At 38.1% G+C, this 16697-nt stretch overlaps 1 protein-coding gene across 1 annotated transcript in view; it reads right to left on the reverse strand.

The window, feature by feature from the left end:
• The window catches only part of SCFD2 (sec1 family domain containing 2), a 336120-nt gene that overhangs the window by 209973 nt on the left and 109450 nt on the right, over positions 1–16697 (reverse strand). Inside the window, exon 5 of the mRNA XM_036333819.1 lies at positions 15642–15891. Coding sequence (XP_036189712.1) covers positions 15642–15891 — 250 coding nt within the window. The remainder of the gene's footprint in view (positions 1–15641; positions 15892–16697) is intronic.

Here is a 16697-nt window from a genome sequence, read left to right on the forward strand (position 1 = left end):
GGCTTTGAGTAAATTTTAAAAATGCAGTTAAGAAATTAAAAATAAGTAAATAAATAAAATAAGAATCCCCATCCTGGGAGCTGGAGACCAAAGGCTCCATATGCCCCGTGATGAGCTTAGTAGAACAGAACATTGACGGGAAGGCTTCGTCCTATTAGAGGGCCCAACATGTCACTGTGTCTTTTAGGCTATGAGCCCAGTGAGCTAGATCATCTCACAAGATGGCTTTGATGCTGTGTCCAGATATTTTTGGTAAAAAATAAATATTAAATCTATTAGTGCCAGGCGGCGTGCTGGGAGCATGGCGCTAGTATTTGAGAAAGAGAGAGAACAAGTCTATCAGGGCTCTTCTTGCCATGTAGGCAAATGCACTGGCGTCTGACAACCCAACCTCCCATGGCTGGACCCACGAAAGCTGAGGGTCAGGTGATAACCCAACCTATAAGATTTTCTTCAGAGAAAAGAAGTATAAGAAAGTTAAGTTCATCTCACCTATGTGTGCAAGGACCTCAAGTGTGGTGTGAGTGCAAGGTACTTAAGGAACTGAAAGGCCTGTGGCTGGAACAAAGGACACGAGAGAATAAAAAGGCCTCCGGAGTGAGAAGGTGAGCATAGAAAAATGACGCTGTTCACACCTGTGCAGTCCAGTGCAAAGGGTGCGTCACTTTGTCCAGACACAGGACGCATGGGTGTAGCACACTATTTGGCAACTGCTTCTAGTTCCTCCCACCCTGGAGAGGAATGGCCCAGATTTTTTTCAGTCTGATCATGCCCATTTTTGCTATTCTATTATTTTAAGCAAAGCACTGTTTTTCACTGCAAAACAAGAGCCATGTCCTTTAAAGAAACACACAATTTAAAAAACCCAGTAAATCTATGTATATTCCCAGAATTTTCCCCTGATTTTTCATATATTGAATCTGAATTTAAAATACATGTAGGCATAAATTGGCTCAAGAAAGAACTATAAAGATAATAACAATAAGGAAGTAATTAGGAATTGGATATTTTGATTTTGATTTGTTCCACCCTACCAAAAAGCTCCAACAAATACACCCGGGTGGTTTTTGTTCTGTTCTAAGCTCTGTGTGGAGTTGCCCGGACATATAACAGCTTCAACACTTCCATTCTAATATCTGGAAGGGCTGCTGCTCTGAAATGCTATAATCACTCTAAAGTCAAAAGTCATTAATATCCCTCTCTAAAATAAAAGGCTGGACTCATCTCTGATGATGTCATTTTTGTCTGGGCTTCTGCAATTCTCAGGGAGAACAACTTGAAATAATCAAGAATATGGTGTGCAACTCCCAAGGTGACGGGTTTTCTCACAGAAGTGTGAGATTAGGAGGGAGGAAGGAGGAAGAGGGAACAGGGATAGCAAGCAATAGATTAAAGTTTACAAATAATATTAAAGATACAATTACAGAATAAATTGATGCTGTGTGATTTGTTTCTGGAACAACATTTAAAGTGTTCTAACTTCTTTTAATAGATGAAAACATGTACTTCACTTCTTGTACATCAAAGAGGTGACCAAAACACTGTGAACTATGACTAGCGTTATTGTTTACTTGGCGCATCGTGCCTGTACTTTGACAGAAAGGGTGTGTATTCCCAGTTAAAAAGTATCCAATCACATTTTAACCAGGAAAAAAAAACCTTTCTTGGCCAAAGATTGAATTCTTTGCAAGGTGGTGATTTGTACCAAATAGAAACTCTGAATCTGACATCACTGCATTAAAAAACAGATCGGATTTCATTATTTTTTTCTTAACCACCACAACAAAAATAAGGAAATAAAGAGTCCAATTATTTCAGAGTGTAGTTTGGACAAAACCACAGCTTCAAAAATTAAAACCCTCTCCATTGTGCATGTTGGAAAATGTAAACTGCTCATGAACACTGCACCATATCAGTTTCTATTCCAGATGGTTCTCTGTCGGGTTGGCAACAACTCAAGAGCCTGACGAAAAGGTGCAGGCATATGTCTTGTATTTAAAATGAAAAAAGAAATAAAAAAAGAAGGGGCTTCATTTTATAAACAGTTTGGTGAAAATTACAATTCCGTTTGGGACCAATTCAGTCCAGGTGCTAAGAACAGAATAAACAGGCAATACACGAAGGCAGAAATGTCAGGCTTCTGTGGGAATTACATCCTTGGTTACCTTTAGAACTACATTTTAAAATACACAGAGATATCACTGTTGTTGTACACATATGTTCTCCTTCTGGCTTTTCAAATGTTAATCTTCTATTCTCACATAATAAAATAATATAAGTCAAAGCCTAGGGCCCTTTGTGTCTCTTTTTAATTCTCTTCTGCTGCTATTTTAGTACCTGAACTGCTTGCTTATCCCTAAATGATTTTCCTCCCACCCAAGGTCCTAATGGTCCTCCTTTTAGGCTTAGCGGATCCTGCTTTATATTCTGATTTTACTTTATATTCTGATCTAGGAGGATAATGTCTCCTAGGACCTGGAACACGGATTCAGCACTAACATGCTCGGCAACTTCCTTTCCAATATTAGCTTTAAAACCTTGATGATGACAATAAACCTGTGCCTCTTTATTCCAGCACTATGACGTTACTAGAGAAACTGTGGACACATTTAACACAAAATCCCGCCTGAAACCTTCACTTGGGAAGCATATATGGGATCTGAGTTTCTGCTTATCAGTAGATCATCAAATATACATCAAAATACTAACAGTGGTTTTCCCTGGGTGGTAGGCTCGTGGGTAAATTTTATTTTTTTTTCTGTGTTTGTTAAGGAGCAAAAGTGCCGGGGTCCAATCCCAGCAGGTCCAGGGGTCCCCAAAGGTGTAGACGGAGTCGGCGAAGAAGGAAGGACACGGAGACAGTGTTCAGTTGATCAGCAGCCTAGCCAGGATCTCCAGCCAGGATCTCCAGCCAAGTTCTGGTCTGGATCTCCAGCGAAGTTCTGCTGTTTATTGTTTTCTTACATCCATATTTATACCAGTTGATTTTAATCCTGTCAATTTCTATTACAAAGGTTAGGGCGTTTCTTATCTCCATTCCAGGGAGTAAAGATTATGTAGCTTAAGCATGATTGTTTGTAGTGATTAACTACCCGCCTGGCACTTAGTTAAGGAGTTTTATCCCCTCCCTGACTTCAGGGAAAAATTCCTACCTGGGGAAACAACCTTTCTAGGAGAGGCATCCCCTCCCTGACTTCAGGGAAAAATTCCTACCTGGGGAAACAACCTTTCTCAGAGAGGTGACCTTGGTTAAAACACACAGCGCTAAGGGGAGCAAACATATTAAGAACAGTGTGCTATATACGCCAGGTCCCTTGAAACATATGCTGTGCAGATGTTTCTATCCTGCAGCGACTGTGTCAAGCAGCAAGGATGGACCGGCTTCCGGCACAAAAGGTCTTTCAAGTATTCTACAATAAGCAAGTAAGATTTCTATAATCAGGGGGAAATCTGACTAAAAATATTTTAAGGAACATATAAACACGAAGGGAGCTTTAAAATCCATCCAAATGACAGTCTCTGCCCTTCTAAAGCTTATAGTCAAAGGATTGTGTATAATTACGCAACTCTGCACAACAGGCACAGTTACTGCGACTTGAGTGCTGAGGGACATCCACATGGTGAGAGCAGCTTTAGTTCTAAGAATTACTTTAGTGGACAGTTGCTCCGAAGCTGTTTTCTAACATTCGCGAAAATTCCAGACACTTATTTTAGGACTACACATACCTGCTCTTGAAGCAGTTACTCAGGTGTCAATGACACCTTCATCCATTTACAGATATAATATTAAACTCAAGAAAGGAAAGATGTATTTTTTTAATGTAAAGATATAAAACTGGTTGATTAGTGAATGTTCTCATGGTGGACATATCTCGCTTTTGTATGCTAGTATCCCTTCCATTGTGGAATCACTCCTACCCCTATTCTAAGTGGCAATGATGGACTGTCAGTCACAACCCACTGCACATTGCTTCAGATCCCTGCCCCACCCCTTCCTGTCTGCTGCCACACAACAGTGAGGAGGCTCATGATTCATCCTTTAAAAAAATTAATTAGCCCTGACCGGTTTGGGTCAGTGGATAGAGCGTCGGCCTGCGGACTTAAGGGTCCCAGGTTTGATTCCAGTCAAGGGCATGTACCTTGGTTGCGGGCACATCCCCAGTAAGGAGTGTGCAGGAGGCAGCTGGTCGATGTTTCTCTCTCATCGATGTTTCTAACTCTCTATCCCTCCCCTTCCTCTCTGTAAAAAATCAATGAAATATATATTTTTTTAAATTAGTTTATTTATTTTAAATTTTATTGAATTTATTGGGGTGACATTGGTTAATAAATTTATATATGTTCCTAGTGTTATAATACATCATCTGTATATTTGCATAAAGGAGATCAAATATATGATGATGAAAGGAGACTTGGCCTTGGGTGATGAACACTCACAACTCTTCTTGGTCAAAGGGACCTCATTTCTCCTGGCAACAGTGACTGAAAGTCAGCTTCATTTCCTAGGATTGATCTACAACCCCTAGAAGAAAAAAGATTATTTTTTCCCCTGGGTTGCTAATCTGGAATGACACAAACCAGGAATGGCAGGAAAGATGAGAGGTCACACAGAGGCAGTTGTGATAGGAAAGAATGAGGTCATACTTAGAAGGCAGAAAATCTGGGACCCAGAGTCCTGATCATATTGTTGGAGCCCCTGCCCCAACTCTCCTAAATACAGCTATGTCTCTGGACTTCCCATATGAGCAAATGTGAAAGGCAAATACCAACATGGAAAACATCAGCAGAATATTTGACTAAGTATTAATCACCTTCATAACCCAAGTGCTCTGATTTTAAATTACTAAGAATAAAATAGCCCAAGCAGGCTTGGCTCAGTGGATAGAGCGTCAGCCTGCGGACTGAAGGGTCCCAGGTTCGATTCCGGCCAAGGGCACATGCCTGGGTTATGGCTTGATCCCCAGTGGGGGGTGTGCAGGAGGCAGCCGATCAATGATTCTCTCTCATCACTGATGCTTCTATCTCTCTCTCCTTCTCTGAAATCAATAAAGAAATATAAAAAAAGAATAAAATAAATAATTTGGTAGAAAAAAAGAAGAAGACCATAAGCAGCAAATATCTGTTTTTCATAGGTACTCAATAAAATGAAATTTATATATGGCCTCTACACTGTTCTTTACATTTCCAAATTTTCTACAATGAGAAGATATGACTGTAATAGTGGAGGAAAAACCTTAAAGTATAGGTAATAACATGTAAAATTAAATTTAAGAATGTTAGGCTGGCATCCATCAGTAGGCAGGATGAATGAGTGGGTATGTGTGGAGTCAGGGATGCTGAGAGAAGTCCATGGGCCAGTGTGTGCCTGAGGATAAAGAAGCATCTTTGGAGAGATGTAAACAGAATCTCCAAGGAAATAGAGATGGGCTACAGGGGGTGAAGTTGAGTCAATGACTCCATTGTTTACCTCCTGGGAGGATAGAGGCATCCTGAAAAAGGCAGAGGGGTATTGAAGAAGAGCTGATTTAAAAATAGGGAAGGAAGTATACTGACTCGGGTTAAAATAACAAGCATATCAAACTAGAACCATAGAATGGAAGAGAAAAAAGGGACCTTAGATTCACCTAAAGCGACTCCTATTTTATGAGGAAGATCCTGAGATTGAAGCAAGCTAAGTGACTTACATTCGGGTGACAGATCTAGGGGCATATTTAGTAGATATAAGGCCCCCTCCCCACTTTTCAACCAGACCCCATCTCTCCTATCTGGCCTATCGCTGTGTGGTTAAGAAAACTACCCTGTATTCCAGGGGTCCTCAAACTACAGCCCGCGGGCCACATGCAAATACAAGTATTGTATTTGTTCCCGTTTTTTTGTTTGTTTGTTTTTAAATATATTTTATTGATTTTTTACAGAGAGGAAGGGAGAGAGATAGAGAGTTAGAAACATCGATGAGAGAGAAACATCGATCAGCCGCCTCCTGCACATCTCCTACTGGGGATGTGCCCGCAATCCAGGTACATGCCCTTGACCGGAATCGAACCTAGGACCTTTCAGTCTGCAGGCCAACGCTCTATCCACTGAGCCAAACTGGTTTCGGCTCCCGTTTTGTTTTTTTACTTCAAAATAAGGTATGTGCAGTGTGCATAGCAATTTGTTCATAGTTTTTTTTTAAACTATAGTCCGGCCCTCCAACGGTTTGAGGGACAGTGAACTGACCCCCTGTTTAAAAAGTTTGAGAACCCCTACTATGCAATCCATTTCTTCTTTTTCTTGACTGAGACATTTATGTAACATCTAATATGCAGTTAAGAATCAGCAATAATTAATCTCTGTCACCCATACAATTATGATTATTGGCATCATGTGTAGACACAAAATTAAGTGATATAGACAGTATGTCTTATGCATTTTGCACATAAAAATATCAGTGCAAAAAGATCCATTCCAGTGTCTTAGTTAAGAACGACGTTATAATGATGTGCCATGGAAAAATTAAGTACTTGAGAAAGTAATTTGTAGTGATCCCTTAATATGTTAGCAAAATTACTTAACTAGTTTGCCACCGTAATAGGCAGCTCTAAATATCTGTCTTCAGAGTTTGTGATATATTTTAAATATGAACTAAATATTTTAAACTTCACTTGATATAGCTTTTTGTAATATGTGCTGTGGTGAACTATTTTAATATGCTGGACAGTAAAACTAAATGTAACAGTTCCAACATTTCTCACGGGAGTGATTTAGGGCAGACATATGTTCTTCATCAGAGTTTCCAGCAGAAATCTTAGAAATCTAGAGGGGAAAAATAGACCCTATTTATACCAAACAGTGTTGCAAACCATAATGGAAAACAACAGTATGGTTTTTGTTTTGTTTTGCTTTGGGAGCCCTGAAACAAGAAATCTGAAATGTGAAGTGAAGGTGTATTCCTAATAAAAAGTCTAGTTCTGAATGCTACAATAACTGAAAGCCCATAAATTAGAACCAAGAGATGAGGCAGACTCCCTTCTGAAATGAATTTTCCCTACATCCTGAAGTCTTCCTTCAGCGGAGTGTGTGGATTCTACAGTCATGATTTTGTACACTGTCACTTACTCTAATGAACTAAAGCTTTCGTTCAAGTGTGGGTAACATGAAGACTGGTGATGCACTTTTAGGATCACTCTTCCACTTACCACACCACCAGCCTTGTCATTGCCAAGCCAATAGGAATGCTCACGATCTAAAGAACAACTTCTCGAGGGAAAGATTTGTGAAATCTTGAAAACCGTTTTTCAATCGGAATAGTGCCCTTAGGAGCAAAAATCTGCAAAAGTGCATATTCTGAATGTGATGAATTACTGAGGGAAAGCTGTGAGGTGAGGAAAGAATGCAGAGGTTACAGAGTAAAAGGAAGCATACAAGGAGAAATTCGTATTAGCTCCTCATCTTTTACAATTCTCTGTTTGGAAGTACTTCATATTTTACTAAGAACACTAACTTTCTACAAGGCTAGGAAAAGTACTTGGCCAACTATGAAAAAAGCTTTGTTTGAAAGACATACCTCTACTAAGGTAATAAACAAAGTGTCTATGTCTTGTGCTAATGGAGATGCAAGGTTTTATAATAAAGTGGCAGCCACGAAGAGCAATAATAATTTTATATGGTCTATGATTACGTGAACTTTTCAAAAGAAGAAAGCTGTCATAAACAAATTATTGCAATAGGTTTTTACCCTTGGCTGTAGAATTTGGCTTTGTTTTATATGGATAAGGGTGCATACATGTTTTCCATTGTAAAGCAGAACTTAAAATATCATGAGCTGCCTTACACAACCTATTGAAAACAAATGCTCAACTCCTTCCTCATCTGAAGTTGATAAAGAGACTCTCGTCTGTTAGACATCTATTTGGGAATGCAAGTGAACTCCAGCTGAGAGCTCACTGGACTACGCGTTCCTTCCCAGTGTCCTTAAGAATGGTAATTTCCAAACGGGACCTGCCTTTCCTCGTTGTTATATGTGGTTAATGTGGACAGGGCACAGGGCCATGGACAAGTGAGAAGGAATAGAGAAGCAAAAGCTTAGGAAACAAAATGGCTCAAAATCAATACTTTAAAAACGGAATATGATGTTAAAAATCATGGTAATTTATAGATTTTTATCTAAATCAGTGTGAAGTTCTGATTATTCCAGTGAGAGTAACAAGAATCCGGCCATTATTTTAAGCCAAAGTTTTGGGCATTACATAGCTAATGAAGCACAGCTACAGATCTAGCTAGAAAAATACCATCCACAGAATTTGAGAACTTATGTACCATCCCTTCCTCAAAATTCAACTCTTCACATTTGAGTACAATTCCTGCCAACGCCTACATCCCAGTGTCTGCTCCTTGTGGTGGGAAGCTCCTCATGGGGATGAGTCGGACTTTTTGGCTGGCTTTATTTTCTTCCTTTTATTAAACTCAAACTGCCTCCTAGAATTTTCTGTCCAATAAACAGAGTTCTGTGAGAAATCTACTTCCACTTAGATGGTATCTTTACAGAATCTATTTGGAAAGAAAACCTATGCTGCCTCACCGGTAAATTTATGCCAGATTAACATTTAAACAAAAGTGATTTTTTTTCCTTTAGTTAAAAGAAGTCAAAAAAGGAGGTTACTAGGTCCCTTCCTATGGTTTCTGATAAAACTGTAGAGTATCATTTCATCTGCCTGGAGATCTTTCAGATTTCTAGTAAGTCCTAGAGTAGAGATTCAAAGGCTTTCCTTTGTAATCGATACCTGAGGCAGTATCTCATATAAAAATTACAACCTGGAGACCCATAGGCTGAATTTTGGCCTTTAGGAACATCTTTTGACTCATACAGTGTTTTAGAAAATGAGCCAATTTCTTAAAATTGGTTAATTTTAAATTTAAAAAATTCAGATTCCTGATTTCTCTCTTTCTTTTCTTTTCTTTTCTTTTTTTTCCCCTCTGATCCATCTGCTGACTATTGGTGCCCTGGCTGGGAATCAAACCAGCAACCTTTGGTGCATGGTGTGACGCCAACCAACTGAGCAACACTGGCCACGGTCTGATTTATTGATAGAGTGACCACATCAGATTTATGCTCCCCTGGCAACAATTAAAGAATCCCCAGTTTGACACAGTCCCCACCATTCCCTATTGCCTTCTTCTTTAAGACTGAATATCCTTGGCTAATTATTATTGTATTTTCACAGTTGTTTTTCTAAAACCTAACCCATTTTACTTATATTACTTGTATGCATTTGAATTTGAAACTCCTCTTGCAACCCATGGTTTCAAACATTTATAAAATATGGGGATACCATGTAATTATGCTTTTGGTATCTGTCAATTGAAACATACAAAGGAAAAATTCTATAACCTCAGCAATATCTTTCAATGAATTTATATATCGTAAATCACAATAGCACCACAAATATTTGCATATTCATATGTGACGAATAATACTTAGTTTATGGATGATGTATAAAGCACACGTGGAGCAGTGAACCTTTTGCTCTAAGTCTTATTTTTCCCAGGGGTCCATGAGCCCAAGCTTGGGACTCACTGGTCCGGTAAAAAGAATTCTACTGGGAACCAGGAGACACAGTCCAGTTCCATGCTTGTATTGAACAGGCTCTTGGGTGGTGATTTGAGGCAAGACAGCCTTGATTTCGCATGCGCAAAGTGAATAGCCTAGATAATTATCGAGAACCTTTCCACCCATAAATCATAATAACATATGCGTGTGAGTCCTTATACATATCATAAACCCAGGCAACTACAGGACCTCCCAAGAATGTACCTAGGTTTTACCTAAAAACGAAAGGTTTATTAGAGAGGGAACTGCCATGGAAAAATGTGAACACAGTAAAAAATGCAACTTCACTATTTCCAAATGTAGATACAATTTTATATTCTCCCCCAAACCATGTTTAAAATACTAGTAGTATATTTGTGAATAAATTATCTCAAAGAGAACTCAGCATTATAGATATATCTCAGTTGAGCTCAGATTTGGGGTACATTTTGTAGACTTGAGTTTATGGGCTCAAAATTATATATTCTTTTCCTAGCAAAACAGATACTGTATATGAAAATTCTTTGAACACTACAGTATTATCTAGGATTGTCAGATGTTATAATGCTATTATTACCTGATATTTCCCCAATCCTTGTCAATATAGGATTCTATTTGACAGACCCGATTCAGTAAGCTGAAATTCACTGTTCATAGATGTCATTTAATACCAAGTCATCATAGCATTAAAATTCGTACATTTGGATGCTTACTTATATTTTGTATAATATTATGTTGTTTTGTACTATTTTCTGTGTTATCTCTAAAATGACCAAAAGCTATTTGAAAAGAGATATTACCTGATGAAAATATTGGTGATGACAACAATAAAATAACAATAATGATAAAAATAATGATGACAGATAATATATACGGATGACACATTAGGCACCAGGGTCTGTACCAAGTACTTGGATTATTTTATCCCATGAGTTTGGTATTATTACTATCTCCATTTTATTTATGAGGAAACTGAAAATTGATAACGTTAAATGACCTACTCATGATCGCACAATTATTGAGATCCAGGGTTAGAACCAGACCTCAGGTCCACCTGACTCCAAATCCTGTGCTCAGAGCCTTTCCACTCTACTACCACTGCCCCCAAAGGTTTTATGCTTAGAATAACATTAGGTATACACACATGGTTCAATAAGCATTGATAGTTGAAACTATCTGTGATATGTCTGGTGATACTAGCACCCAATAGCATATCATTTCAGTAAATGCTTTTAAAGGACATTTCAATATTATAACAATATTGGGCATCACTCCACAGGATATTATTTTGCCTTAGAATTTCCTCTGTCAGGGGAGCCTATAATGATAACTGCAGCAAATACAAGTTTCTTACCTAATGTCCATTCTCACCCTTTTTCTTCCAACAGAACCCTGATTTTGTTCATGACAAACAGATGCCCAGTTAAAAACACCCATCAGATTCTCCTATAGCCAGAAGTGATCATGAAACCCAGTTCTAGCCAATGATGCAAGTCTTTTGGGTAGGACTTACAGAAAGAGTATTGTTTTCCTAATATAAAAAAGGAGAGTGCACTACTATATGCCTTTTTTAAAAAATTGATTTCAGAGAGAGTAAGGGAGAGGGAGAGAAAGATAAAAACATCAATGATGAGAGAAAATCATCAATTTTCCCCTACTGGAGATCAAGGCTGCAACCCAGGCATGTGCCCCATTGGGGAATCGAACTGTGATCTCCTGGTCCATGGGTTGATGCTCAACCATTGAGCAACACTGGCAAAGCTACTATATGCCTTTTACTTTCATCCTTTCTCACCTCTTGACTGAAGCATGGATACAATATGTCAAGAAAAAGTGCCCATCTTAGGACCATGATGACAAAACCATGCCTTCAAGGAGGAAAGAAGGGAGGGAAAGGAGAGAGGGAGAAAGAATCCAGAAAGAGTCCTGCTGCCTGTCTTTGAACTCCCTGTTGAGAAAAATAAATCCTTCTTTGTTAAGCTAATTTGGTAAATTTTCCATTCCATATATCCAGGTGCAATCCTAATGCAGTAATACAGTAACTGATCATCTCAAGTTAAAAACAGGAAGTAAAAGAAGAGTCTAACAAATATAAGTTACAGTTTCTATGGCATTATTATGGCTCTATCTTGAACCACATAATTTTTAGATACCTTAAATCATTAATTTCCTAGCTTTACTCTAAAGGTCACTAAATACATAAAACCCCTATTGACATTTTCTTTAAAGATAGTATAAAAATTTGGGGAAATAAGTCAATGAATAATATAAAAATTGTTTACCAAAAAGAAATTTTTCCAAAATAGTTTGGGATATTAAAATCCATATGCAAGTTTTGTTTGTCTTTGCTTCTGATTCCAGAGCCTTCTGACCAACCAATCTTAGCACACTGATTTGCCCCTAATAGGTTCCAGGTGTGCCAAGCTGTTGTTTCACTTCAGTTCACAGGTCAACTGGGTAAAGCCTGGAATGGCCAGAACCCCCAGGGCTAGTTGCCTCTGTCCACAAGAGTCCTGCCTATTTACCTCAGTATACTATGCAAACATTCCCACTGCCTGTGTGCATCACAATGCACTACCCTATATGACAACTAGATGCTATCAAAATAATAATATCAAGGGGGGGGGGAAATGAGCTATTAACAATAATACATGGATCAAAAATTAGCTCACACACATAACACTGCCTTATTCTTGACAAAATCATGAGTGGTCAATAGGGCACTCATGTTTATTATCAAAGATGGATGATTTGTCCCATAATACACACTGCTAGGAAATGGCAGAGGATCCTAACACAAGAATTTCTGCCTCTGAGCCCTATGCTTTCCTGTAGGACGCCATTTCAAGTCTGTACAGATCTTTAAAATTCGCATTTTGAGTTCATTCTCTGCAGAGAGTTCAAATGGTTTTCCTTTGTTTTCTCTTGTGACTGCCATGCAAACACTAATGTATATGGAAACTGATATGATACCCTCTTTGAAGTTAGCAAGGCTGAGAAAGGACAACATTAAAGGACCTATTTAGGCCACACCAATTTTCTTTCTTCAGCTCCCATCACTGACACCCAGAGAGCCAGCCCTTGTTATTTTGTGTGAGTAGAAAAAGAGAGTTTTTGCCTACCACTCTCCCAAAAAGTATCTATTAAAAAGAAAGTAGTAGGTTGCCATTGACCATGCTGAAGTTTTGTTTTGATTTGCCAGTTACAATTTCTCATTGTCCTTTCCATAAAGGGAAGAATAGGGAAAAATAAAATAAATTGTCAAAATTAAATTACATACTTAACATATAAAAGGAAATATGAATTTTACATACAAAGTATTGTCAAGAGATATTACTGAAATAAAAAAATTAAGTTTGCTTAATCCTGTTTTAGTAAAGCTAGACAACCAATAGATTTCAATGACTAGAAATGATAATTTAATTTCTTTATAGCAATGCAGAAACAAAGAGGATACATGCATAAAAATAGGAAGGTATACAGAAACGTCTATAAGTAGCTATTATAGACAGATTCACGTGCACAAACAATATCTAAAATATTAACCAAATGTTAATTCACTGTTCAGAAAACAAGAACATGGAGGAATGGTTGAGCATGGATGGCTTAACACAATAAGTGTAAGCAAGTCTAAGTTAGAGAATATAATAAATGCAGGGGTTATGGAAGTGAGGTCGCAGCAGGTTTAGAATTTTGTGTTTTAAGACGTGGGTTCTAGATCCCGAACACCAGGATTCAAATCCTGGCCCTATCACTCAGCAACTGGGTGATGATAACATGCTTAGGTTTTTAAGCACAGAAACAGTGTTGCTCTCTTGATCCTATCAACAGTTAAGAGCAGTAAAATTATAGCATTTTATAAAAAGCAGAATTCTTATATTGACTCATTGCTTATTTTCAATAATACTTTTTAACCAACTCATCATCAACCACAAAATGTGCACAAGGCATAAAATGAATTCTGCCACCCAGTAACAAATAAGCCTAAACTAAGTTGGAATAACATAAGCACAACTCTGTGGGCAAGTTCATGGTAAAAAGCCAGGCTAACCTCGTTCCACAATAAGCACATTTAAAAGCAATTCGATTCTTCCAGTACAAAGTGGGGTATCCCATCCTATTCCACAAGACTGAGTCACAACAGCCTCAACACCACCCTATAACCTGTTATCACAGGATGCAGATTACACATCCTCCTCAGCAGCTAGCTGCACACATGAACCCTACTTCTCAGGACACCACTTTACAACCTATTTAACGAGGGGATGTCTAACCGGCAAAGTCAAAGTCTATCTTCAGAAGTCAAGTCCTTTTGGGTGCACAGAGGTTGATTAGTGCATGTGTGTTCCACTGGTAAGTTCATTTGAGTCAAATTTAAGTACCATATCTTATTCATCCAGTTTAAGCTGTACATGCAAAGTTAATCCAGGGAGAAATGTATACTCAGTATTACAAAATACGGTATCCCTAGAAATTTTAAACATACTAAAATTCCACAAATTTTTAATTCTTCAACTACTACACATACAAATTTTCCTAATGCAAACATGAATGTACAGAAGTGTTTTTGTTAAAATGTGAAATCACAGTTAAAAGCAAGAAAAGGCAATATCCTGAGCAATCATAAATATAGAAACTAATAAAGAATGAAATGCTAAGTCAATAAACACCTCGAGCAAATATTAAATGAATACTTGTACAGCATGACTTCAATTCCCAAAATAATAAAGGAACTACTAATGCTACAGAAAAGCTATCCAAACAGCCTCAGCTAAAACACACCATTTTTGTTGTCTGTTTCTGAAATTACACATTTCAAGAATAACCTCCAATTAAATTCTCATATCATTCAATTTTACTTTTAATCAAATCACTGTTCTTAGCACTGTATAAACCATATTAAAGCTTCAAGACTTGTCTACAGCCAAACACAAGTAATCACGTCTAGTGCTGTACCTAAATGAAATGGGAACAAATTCCACACGTTTTCCTTAAGTAGATTTTAAGTTGGCAAACAGGTTCTACACTAAGCTCATTTCTGTGGAAACTTGATTCGGTTTCCATCTCATCAGGGTCTCATTTTCCATAACCACACAGAGGAAAGGTCAGCGGTGGGCACGAAGGAGAACACACATGCGCGGGAGCAATCTGGATGCACCCCAGGGAGGCGCAACAGGGGACAGGAGGAAAAGCTGGAAGTTACACCAGCTGCCTCAGCGGAGCCTTCCTGAACGGAGAGGTCTACACACACCTATACACACACCCATTAGTGAATGGAAACTCGGTATGTTTTTAAAGCATTTAAGTTTTATGGGTAAGTTTTAATAACATCTAACTTTCAAACAGAACCAGACTCAGTCCATACTAATTTCTGTAAATTATATTTACAGAAAATAAAAAATATTGAGTTTGATATAGAATAAAACAAATGAATGTCTCGCTGAGTGATATCACAGGTCTTACCAGCAGTGAAAAGTTAGATTTTATGATATTTAATTTTACATTTCTCCCCAATTAACACAGTCTACTTTACTAGGATGTTTGGGTATTAATTAATTAATTCAGATTCAAAATGAAATATGAGAAATCAAAATAGGAAACTACTCTGGAATATGGAAACTTTTTAATCCTATAACATTGTGTAATATCTTAGGAGCCACTAAAAGCCATTTCACTCCCACAACTGGAAAAAAATATATTGCAGTGCGAACCTCTGATCCTAAAGTCTAGCTAGCATCCATCAGACCTTATGAAATTCCAAACCATTCCAAAGAACATGGCTACATCCTCTTTCTGAAATGGCTGTTATTATTTTTATTTTATTATTGATTTTAGAGAGAGGAAGGGAGAAAGAGAGAGAGAGACATCGATGTGAGAGAGAAACATTGATCGGTTGCCTCCCCTGCAACCTGGGTATATGCCCTGACCTGGAATTGAACCTGCCACTTCTTGGTATACGGGATGACGCTCCAACCAACTGAGCCACACCAGCCAGGGCTGAAATGGCTTTTATTTTTAAACCTGTTTTCTGTATCACTGATGTTTATGTCTTATATCTTTGTTAAGCACTCACCTGTGATTTTTTGCAGCAAAGGCGACAACTCAGACTCCTCACATAAGACTTGAGCCAGTGCTTTCTTCACTTTTTCTTCTGTTTCAGCCAGGTCTTTGTCCTCTGTGAACTCTCCAGTGACAGAATAAATGTATATGAAGAGGACCAACAGCTCTTCGGGGCTGTAGTCATCGTTGGTCCTTTGATTCGAAGGCTTAATCATGGGCAGCAGCTGATTTAACACAACAGGCATCATCGACTCCCCGATGCTCTGAAATAAAAGGTGGTAATGTGAAAATACATCGTTTGTACAAAGATGTAACTTATGCACTACATCACATAGGGTGCAAACAACTCTTAGATGTTCACAGTCTAGATTGCTTCTTATTTGTTTGTCTCGTCCTGGAGAGAATACTGTATGAAGTCTGACTTTAGAGTTGTTGTTTTGAAAGTCTAGTGTGTTTTTTTGTTAATCCTCACCCAAGGTTATTTTTCCATTGATTTTTAGAGAGAGTGGAAGGGAGGGGAAGAGACACAGAGAGAGAAACAAGTGTGAGAGAGCAACATAAACTGGTTGCCTCCCACCCACAGGGATCGAGCCTGCAACCGAGGCGGTATGTGCCCTTGACCGGAATAGAACCTGGGACGTTTCAGTCTGCAGGCCAATGATCTATCCACTGAGCAAAACTGGCTAGGGCAAAAGATCTATTTTATAAATCAGGTAGTCAAGTTGTAGACCCTTTTATATTATCTTACATATTGCTTAAACAGAGTCTACTAGTTTCAAAATTAAAAATACAAGTACTGCAGACACTAGAAATTTAAAGTAAAATTAATATATTTGTAAAGTAAATGATTACAAATAAAAACATGTCAGTTTCTATATATCCAAATGAGTGCTGACATTCCTTCAGAAGAATGACCTCAGCTTTTGCAGCATATTCTTTTTAATATCCTCTATATTGGTAAATATCAGCCTGAATAGGTGTTGTTGTTTTTTTTAATATAATAATGAGAATCCATTTTCTCCTAATTCTGGTGAATAGAATAAGGGATCAAACTGGGTAATGTCACTTG

This window comes from Myotis myotis, unplaced genomic scaffold, assembly GCF_014108235.1.
Source record: "Myotis myotis isolate mMyoMyo1 unplaced genomic scaffold, mMyoMyo1.p scaffold_m19_p_1, whole genome shotgun sequence".
NCBI lineage: Eukaryota > Metazoa > Chordata > Mammalia > Chiroptera > Vespertilionidae > Myotis > Myotis myotis.